Source organism: Spermophilus citellus, assembly GCF_964194105.1.
Source record: "Spermophilus citellus genome assembly, chromosome: 14".
Classification (NCBI taxonomy): domain Eukaryota; kingdom Metazoa; phylum Chordata; class Mammalia; order Rodentia; family Sciuridae; genus Spermophilus; species Spermophilus citellus.
Window position 1 is genome coordinate 32,890,681 of NC_138194.1, and position 10,381 is coordinate 32,901,061.

General features: G+C 38.1%; 1 protein-coding gene across 1 annotated transcript in view; it reads right to left on the minus strand.

Annotated features, from left to right (window-relative positions):
- Window positions 1-10,139, minus strand: part of LOC308633556 (uncharacterized protein C8orf34 homolog) — a 404,696-nt gene extending 394,557 nt beyond the window's left edge. The window contains 3 exon segments of the mRNA XM_081266403.1: window positions 9,682-9,784; window positions 9,786-9,843; window positions 9,846-10,139. Coding sequence (XP_081122529.1) covers window positions 9,682-9,784; window positions 9,786-9,843; window positions 9,846-9,996 — 312 coding nt within the window. The 5' untranslated portion in view covers window positions 9,997-10,139.
- Window positions 10,140-10,381: the final 242 nt, after the last annotated feature.

A 10,381-nucleotide genomic window follows, 5' to 3' on the forward strand; every position in this document is an offset into this window, starting at 1 on the left:
AACAAAGAGGAATGAAGGGGGCGGGGGGCAGTGAGAATAGGAAAGACAATAGAATGAGTCACATGTAACTTTCCCTATGATCATATATGTACACATGACCAGTGTAACTCCACATTATGATCAGCCACAAGAATAGGAATTTATGCTCCTTGTATATATGATATGTCAAAATATATTCTACCATCCTATATATCCAAAAAGAACAAAGGAAAATAATTTTTAAAATTTTAAGAAATTATGTTTCAAGGATAAGAACAGTTTTATTAAAATTTTTATTTAAAAATAATTGTAGACTCATCTACAGTTACAAGAAAGAATACAAAGAAATCCCAATTTATGGAAACACCATTCTGCCACTGCAGAATTACACCACCACCAAACACCAATATTGACACCATCGAGTCAAGGACATGGCCAGCACCACTTGAACCCCTCACATTTAAAGTATTTCCACCTCCTTTCCTCTTCCCCCTACCTCACCCTTGACACTTGGAAATCACAAATCTGTTCTCCGTTTTCATAATCTTGTTACTACTGCAGAAATGGAATCACATAACATGTAAACTTCTGAATTCTTTTTTCACTCAGTGGGGAATCTGTCCATGTTATGTGTGCATTGATAATACATGTTATTGAACAGTATTGTATCATGTGTGTACACAGTGTGTTTAGCCAATTAACCTGTTTCCTATTTGGGGCTATTAGAATGAAGGTACAAAACTGTCTTCCACAGTGGTTGTCCAGTTCTGTGTTCCTGCTGTCAGCATGTGGAGGTCCCACTTGCTTCACATCTTTACCAGCACTTATCAGGGTCAGTCTAACTTCAGACATTCCAGTGAGTGGGGAGGAGTTTTAGTCTGCATTTTTTAATGATGATGAGCAGCTACTCCTGCACGTGTTCTGTCACCTGCAGGCATCATCTTATGGAAAGTGTTCGATCATTTTTCCTACTTTTTAATTAGGACTTTTTATCATCCAAGAATTGTATTATAGGTACAAGTCCTTTTTCAGATGTACATTGTCCCAGTGTATTTTCTTAACAGTGCCTTTGGAAGAGAAAATGTTGAATTTTGAATAAGTCTACTTTCATGATTTTTTTATTTATAATTAATATATTTGTGTCAGATTTAAGTGATATTTGCCAAATTCAAAGTCACCAGAATCATCTCCTACATTCTCTTTTACAAGTACAAATTTTTACATTTAGGTGTATAATCCATTTCAAGTTCATTTCTGTATGTTTAGGTAGAGATTAAACTTCCTTTTTTTGACAAACATTTATTCAATTGTTTTACACCATTTGTTTCAATGATTCAACAAATTCCCTTCAAATGACCATGGGCTCCATGTTTTAGACTGGTCCATACATCACTCTTTCTTTGCACCCATACTGCACTGTCTTTTATACTTACAGCCATTTTAATGAGAGCTGAAGCCAGATAGGATATGGGATTCCAAATGTTAAAAGTATTAAGTCTCCCAATCCATAAATAAGAATATCCCTCTTGATTTCTTTAGGCCTCTTTAAATCTTTCTCAAGTATGTTTTATAGTTTTCAGGATAGAGATCTTATATGTCATCTAAAATATAAATTCCTATTTATTATTATTATTATTATTATTATTATTATTATTATTAATACTGGGGATTGAACTCAGGGGCACTCAACCACATGCCCAGCCCTGTTTTGTGTTCTATTTAGAGACAGGGTCTCATTGAGTTGCTTAGTACCTTGCTTTTGCTGACGCTGGCTTTGAACTCTCAATCCTCCTGCCTCAGCCTCCCAAACTGCTGGGATTACAGGCATACAGCACCGTGCCCAGTCCTGTGTATTAATTTTAATACCATTATAAATTACTTTTTCTGTTTTAATTTCATTGCCATTTGAAAACAACTTGTATTTAAAATCTTAATAAATTAACGTTCTACTTAACTTACAGTTTCTGTAAAAGAATCAGCTCCTATATTATTTTTTATAGATTCTCTGAAATTTTCTACATGGACTTAAAACTGTTAAACTGTTAGGATGCCCATTCTGCCTAACATCATCTATGGACTCATTATAACCCCATCAAAATCCCAGCAGTTATTTTTGTATGAATACTGAAAAACTGATTTTGAATTTTATATAGAAATGCATTGGGCTTAAAATTTATTTTAAAAATATCTTAAAACTAAAAAACAAGAATACAAATAACTTTAGGGAAATATTTGCTCAGATTTTTCTTCAAAGATATTTTGAAGGCAAATAATCTCATGAAAATATAACCAGTGGTATTAATCATGAGATAAACATAAATTATTAAAACATCATTTTATAATGATATTTATATATATAATTTTTATATATTATATTATATTTTAATAATTTACATTTTAATAATTTTGCAAATTATTAAAGTATCATTATTAAAATAATAACGAGATATTTCATATGACCATTATTAAATCCAGCTGGCATGTCAAGTTTTGATGAGAATGGAAAAACTGAAATTCTTCTACAGTGTTCACAGAAATGTAAAATTGTACATATACTTTTCTAACCTAGTGCACACATTTCTTAAAATTTTTAACATGTTTCTGCCTTCTGATCCATTCAACATACTCCATTTATTTACCCAAGAAAAATGAAAACATATATCCATACAGTATATGACTCAGCAATAAAAATAATAAACTATTGACACATGCTGCAACACGGATGAATAATACCAAAGCAATTGTTAAGTCATTGCCACCACCACCACCACCCCTTTAAAAAAGAGTACTAGATGTAGGATTCTATTTACACAAAACTCTAGAAAATGAAAAAAGAATCCATAGAGACATAGAGGACATTAGTAATTGCTTAGGATGTGGACAGAGAGAGGAAGGGTTGGAGGAATTACAAAGGAGCATTCTAGACAACAGAAGAAGGAAGAGCAAATTGGGAGGGGTCCAATTGCATTGCAGCATTTAATATACATTCTGGAAAATTCTAAGCAATATTTCCCCTACATGTTATTTGACTGTGTCCCCCTTTAAGTCAGGAGTTGCTAATGGGATTGTAGTAAGAGGTGCAGCCTCTAAGAGGATGATTGGGTTACAAAGGTTGTTCTCTCGTTAATGGGATTAGTTTATTTTAAAAGAGGTTTCAGGCAGCCTATGGACAGCCTGCCATACTACCTTCTGCCACGTAAGGACACACAAGAGAGAAGAAGCCTCTCACCAAACCAAATGCCAGCACCTTTATCTTGGACCTCCCAGACTCTAGAACTGTGAGAAATGAATTTATATTCCTATAATTTATTGTATCAATAATTTCCATATACAAACATTGATAAAAATCTAAACTGAATTTTACATAACTTACTATTTTAAAAAACCCAATGGATGAACTGTTTTGTAAATACTCATTTCCTGGATATACTTTTTTTATTATTTTTAATATTTTTATTTTGAAATAATTTAAAATTTGTAGAAAAGTTACATGAATACTACAAAGAATTCCATGTGTCCTTCACCTAAAGATCCCATTTAATTTTATTAACTTTCCCAAAAATGCCCTTCAGAGTAGCAGTCAACAAATTTAGAATCCTATTTTGCATTTGTCTTGTATCCTCAGACTGAGGCCTCCCTTAACCTTCACCAACTTAACATTTTTGAAGATGTTAGGAAATTACTTTGTAGAATTTCCTCATTAGATTTATTAGCTATTTTCTAATTATTCAATTGGAATCATATGTGATTGGCAGGAATATTACAATGCTATGTGTTTTTTTTAATTGCATCCAGTGTAGGGCATACAATATTAGTTTGTCCCATCACCTGAGCAAAGTGGCATCTGCTAAGTTTCTTTTCTGTAAGGTTACTTTTTCCCTTTGGAATCAACAAGTATTTTGTAGGAAGATAATTACAGAGTATGTAATATCTTATTGTTCATCCTATTTTCACCCATTGGTTTTAGCATGAATATTTCTTGCCTGAATTATCTCCCATATGGTTTTTAAGTAATGATTCTCTAATTCCATTTCCCTCTGCTTTTATTAGTTGACATTATAAGGTAAAACTTTCTCTTCTCTCCAGGGATTGAAAACATTCTGTTTTCCATTATAACCTAGTAAAAGAAAAACACTCTTATTCACAAGGCAGCCTGTTACTATCATTCTTTATTTTGATCCTCAGGCTGTCTTAGGGTTAGGAGCCTCTTCAAGTTAGCTTCTGAGTCCTTTTGACACATCCCTGTCATTCTTTACTTCCTGACATAAGATGTTCCAGGTTCTTTCATCTCATATTTTCTCAGCCCGAAACCAGGAACCAAGCTGCTTCCAGTTGATTCTACTAGTGGAGAATGGTATTTAGAAACCAAAATCTGGATACGAGATGTGCTCATTGCTATTAAGGTGTTACTATTCACATTGCCAGGACAGAGCAGAGATTTAAATGCAGATGCAAGCACTTCAGTGTATTCAAATATCTACAAATATATTTCTATTATATCTACACCTACTTACATTGTTGAAAGGCATGAAATCACACCAATAACTCCAATTTCAATCCAGTACAAGGTTCATTCTCTTATCCCCTTTTAATCTTTGTGACTTCTATCACCAATACTGACTTACATAATTTTCAACATATTTACTTATTTTCTCAGTGCCCTGGCCTCACTTCATTTATCACAACTCTCTTGACCCTGCCAGGCCATTGTCCCACTCAGCCCCCTTCTTTAATCTTGCCCTGACACTCTTAGGCCAACTGCCCCACTTAGCTGTACTCTTTGCATGGCTCTGCCTAATGGCTCATTAATTAAGGAAAGAAAGAAGGGAGGAAGATTCATATTTCCACTGATCACATTCTTTTAGAAAAGACCCCAAAACAATTGGTTTTCAAATATATTGATGCCACTTTTGGTATGTTTCTCTTTTATTATTTTAAAAGTGATTTATTTTTTTGTATTAAATATTTAGTTGTTTTCTTTCTTTATAAACTGTTCAAAAATAAACTATATTATGTCAGAAATGAAAGAAAATTTATTTTTAAGGTTATTTTGAAGTAAATGAATGATAATGTTTAATTTTAAGCAAAATTTTAAGAACAGCTTTGTCTGCAGCTCCTCCAAATGCTCTGGGATTACAAAAATGAGTGCAAATTTATATAGTGAAAAAAGTTTTTACATCTTCAAGCTTAGGAAAAGATACCCTAACAGAGATTTCACCCAAAACATTTAGAAACCACAAGTTGAACACATTACAAGTTCTAAGTTTTTAATCTTATCATTTCTCCTATGAAAGCACTTTCCTATTTTATTTATTAAAATGCCTTTTTTATATTTTCTGAAGGCTGAGTTTCACCTTCAGCCCTAAGCGAGTAACTACTATCTTCTTATACTCCTCGCCATTGCCCTCCCTTCTACAGCCATAAATCTGACCAAAATCAATGCAGTACTTGTTTTCAGGCATTGAGCAACAGCCAGCCCAGGACCGTGATCCCTAGGAGAACTGAAGCAATGTCCTCCTATCCCACAAGCTCTCTGATGAGGGAGGGGGCATTTTTCAGACTATTATTCAGGGAGGTGAACAAGGGAAAGTGATGGGCTTGGTAAAGGGGGAAGCAGAATGGAATCAGGATTGCCAACGTGACAGGTACCAGACAAGAGTGAGCTGTGCAGCAGCCAAGGGTATCAGGAGGCAGGCTGAGGGATGCTCAGGAGTCCTCCTCCCGACATGCATGCCAGTCAGTTCATGAGAAGTTAGCCCATGTGAACTCTGAAATAACAAAGATGATGACAAAATTGTGCCATTGGCAGACCACTCTTGGAGAAATGCAGAGGGTTTGGCTTGCCATGTCTTCAAGATAAAGAGACTTGAGAATTCTCTGGAAGTTTTATGAAGACTCCAATTATTCTTCTTTTTAATAGTTTAGGATTTCATACTCTTGTGAGTGTGATCAATCCTGAACCAAAGCATATGGTTTCCTTGCACACCCGTCAAACCATAATCTTGAAGTAATTGGTGTATTTATCTAAGAGGAATAGGAAAAACTAAAATTATCTACCACTTTATGTTAAAGTAAAGCATTATGATGTTCCACATCATATAATCTCTCAGGAATTAAGTCAAACTGCTTACAATACAGATTGTAAACAAACTACTGTAATCAACTAAGTGGCTATATGCCAGATAATTATTCAACTTCAGAATTTCTGACTGACAATTTCTTTGACTACTAACTAGCCAGCCTCAGGTTTTGAGACAAGTTTTGTATTTACACTATGCATCTTTCTCATGTATGTTACAAAAATACTATATTTTGGTCGGATCCAAACCACTTACACCTGCCTGTTATCTAAGTAAACAAAGTAAGTAGGACTAGCAAAGTCAAGCATTCTTTATAGACTTATTCCCAAAGTGTTCTCTGCTTGCCTGCCCCAATAAATCCAGTAAGACCGGTAAAATTATTATACCTTACAAAAATTTCAAAGAGTTTGTGGAATGCAATTTTCACCTTACATATTTTATTGAATTAAAACATCATTAATGAGCACTCTCAATTATTTTTTAAGATGGGCACAATATCGTTTATTTTATTTATTTTTATGTGGTGCTGAGGATTGAACCCAGGGCCTCACATGTGCAAAGCAAGCGCTCTACCACTGAGCTATAACCCCAGCCCTCTCAATGATTTTTAGGCATGGTTTTTAAAGCCTCAAAACATCTTTGACGGGGAGAGTTATGAACTAAAGTCGAATTCCATACATTTGATTTTAGGATGAACTCATCTACTGTGTATAACTATAAAGCTCTAATAAAAATATTATACTAAAAAAATCTTTGATCACATCCAAAGTACAGTATACATTTATGCTCCTAAATCACTTGGAAACAAAATTAATTTCAACTCAAGTCATTTTTGGAACACCATATTGCATTCAACACTATTATAAGTTTCTCAAATGATAAGATATTAGAAATAAACTAAGAAACTAACTAACCAAACTAAGCCAATAAACCTTATAGGTTAAAAAAATTGAGTTATTTTAAATACAGTATGAAGGTTATCTTTGTTATTGTTTTAAATAGTCTTCATACATTCTCTTTAAAGTGTCTCACTCCAAAAATTTTTCTTAAAACATTCCTAACTTATAAAATCTACAAAGGGACATACCATCTGCATATTTTCAAAACTATGAAGGAAGTCTGTGTCATCAGCCACAGTGCCTCAATACTACAAATACCAACAAAGTACTGGTGATAAAATTAGGCAGTGCTTAATTCAATTTGTGATTGGCCAAAGGAGATTTTAGCTTCTGTCATTGTCTCTTAAAATGTGCCTCAGGAATTAAAATTGTAATAATCCTTTGTGCTGCTTCTTAGTAAACTCAGATTCCTGGGCACCTCCTCTGACCTACTGAATCAGTTACGGAACCAATGAGTGAGATCCTGGGAATTAGACCAACAATGTGCCCTTCATGGGTGGTATCTCTTTACCAGTTTTCTAGCATGAAGGAAAATAGTCTACAAGTTAGTGAGATGTTCAGATTTTTCAACGTATAATTCTACTCTCAAAACCAAGCTATCATGATGAAAACTGTTGCCTGAGGATCTGTGTCCCAACCTGCTTTTAGTAGAATAGAACTTGTGCATTTTCCCCTTCAATTATATAAAGTGCACATCAACCCTTAAAAATTAACTACTCATCACTGCAATCCATGCTAATGGGTTCCAAGCTTATGTAATATGTATTCAATAAAATACAAAGCATATTTTTTTTGGTGAGGAGACCTAAAGCTTTTATGAGACAATTTTGATAGCATTTAAAACTATTCAGTGCAGAATTAACTGGTGAGTATTTAAAAGAGGGAGCACTGGGTAAATATCAAATTGGGCTTATTTCATAATTATGTAGAAAGTTTACCTATATTCCAAATTCTATTTCTATTACTTGGAAAGAATCTTGGGAATTTTTAAATTAGTTAAATGAGAACAGTATCTATTAAAAACAATTCACTTATTTTTCCATCGCTAATTGTGCTTTATATTCTAGGAAAGCAGCCAGCAAATAGACACTCTAAATGTATTTGTGATTCTTTTAGCTCAGTTAATATACTACTGCAAAGGGTTATTATGCTTGTACTTCTACCTTTTTTGTTCTTGCTATATGGGATTTATGGACTGTCAATAATCACTAAAGACAAAAAAAAATTCTATTAGCTTCAGAAAATCTATTTTGCTACCCCTTTTAACAGAAAGACTTCCTTTGCTAATGCTTTTGTCAGAAACAAAAATCGTAGGGCTTGGTGACCCCTTTCAGAAAGCTTCTGTTGAAACAATGATCATATCTTTGGAGACACTACAACATTAACTTAAAGTTGGGAGGAAAACTTCAGATTTTGCAAACCTTGCAAACCTTGGTTATTTAAAATAGATCCTCAAAATAAATAAATAAAATGAAATAACATCGATCCTTCTCAGGGAAAAGACCTATTTGACCACACTAGTGCCCTCCTCTCCCTTTTTGTGCACGGGGCATTAATTCGCACCCCCCCACACACACACACACACCCTTTTTAATTTTTTTTTCTCTCTCTCAACAGATCTCTTTCCTTTCTCTTCAGTCCCAGAAAAACTGCTCCATTCTCTGCTACCTCCAGTGCACCCTCTTCCCCACCCTCTTCCCCATTGTGTCTGGCTCAGTCACTGAGGCACACCCCCCCCCAACGGTTACAGTTGTCTTTGGGGGTGGGGGCCACCGGGGACACCCTGTCTCTCCTAGGTATCTCTCCACCCTGAATGCCCCAGCTGAACAGCTGAACCAAGATAGGAGGAGAAGGAACCTTTGGCGTCTCTCCCCATTGGGCCTCAGCACCTGCCCATCTACCTGCCCCACATCCCTGCCCCACCCCTGCCCAGCGCCCTGGCAACCAGCGAGACGCTGTGCTGATGCTAGGTTTGTCTCCCGTTCTCATTTTTTTTCGTCCTCCCGCTCTTTTTTCTCCCACTGTGTTTTTGCCATTGATTCTTTGATGGCGAAAGAAAACAGCTCAGAGCTATAGTTGTTTCCCATAAATAAGCGAGGGCTTTTCCAAAACCTTTCTCCGTGTCTTTCTCCCCCTAACGCAGGTAGACTGCAATGCAAAGGGCTCCTCTTTCAGCCAGTGATCGGTATCAGTCTCCCAGTTTGCCAGATTGACTCAACAAACCCGCACCTACTGAAACCTATTCCTTGCCAGTTAAGCTTTCTTCCAGTTAACCATATTCCTTCCCACTGTTAAGCACCTCCTCCACCTTTTCGGGTTCCACTACCGCCCACATTTTTAAAAAGAAAATCCAACAGGCAACATAGTGTGAATTCCAGGAAGAAAGTGTGCATGTGTAAGATAGTCTGAGTGTGTGCATCTGTGCCTATCACCTCTCTCAATTTGTCCGGGTCCCACACACGTGGCCACCAGGCGCAGGACAAGTCAGGCAGATGCTGGGCGCTATGGAGCCTACCTGTCCGCGTCCAGGTAACTGGCGAAGTGCCCGCGGGGCTGCGTTCCAGGACACCTGGGCTGAGCAGAACTAGCCAGTGAACTGAGGCTACAGGGAGCCCTTTCCCGCGCGCGTTCTCCAACCCTCTTTCCCTTGGGGGGTATTCTGGTTGTTTCTACACCCCTCCCCCCCAAAGACAGCGGGACTATCCTCCTCCACATTGCCTTACCTCAAACAGAGGACCGATCTTGTTCTTCTCTAGGTAAGCCTGGATTCGGGTTTGCTGATGAGACGCCATGGACACGCTGAATCGGAGAGAAGACCGCGCGACTGTGCGTCTCCGTGGGGGACAACCCTCCTTTGCCCCGAAATGGGGCCGGGACAGGAGCTCAGGAGCCTCAGCAACCCTGGCGCGGCTGGTGCCACCCTCGGCGCGGGCGTGGGCAGCAGCCCCAGGAGAGACGAGGTCGTGGGGCGCTGAGTGCCGGAAACCCGGGCGCTGTGCCGCCAACTCAGACAACTCCAAGGCGAGGGGAGAACTCATTCAGCGGGTTCTCTTCCTCACGCCCACCCGCGCGAATCTCCGCAGCGCCAGCGCGGAGGGGAAATTCGAGGCAGAGGCTCGTCTCTCCTCTGGGCGGCAGCAGCAGGAATCAGGGGATGGGAGGCGATCGCGGCGAGGCTGCTCCTCCCAGCGGGCTCCCAGGGGCGGCGAGCAGGAGTGTGCGTACGAGGGCGCGCGACTGTGTGCGCCCCTCTCCCAGGTTACAGGAACAAACAGCCCGGGCTTCTCCCAGAAGCTGGGCTCGCCCTACCAGCCGCTCCCTAGCGACAGCGCCTCTCAAAAAGCCAATGGTGAAGGTGCTTCTTTCAAAGTGCACATAAATCTGGTCCTTGTTGGCTACTCCTTGGCAGCTACAATTGCAGTT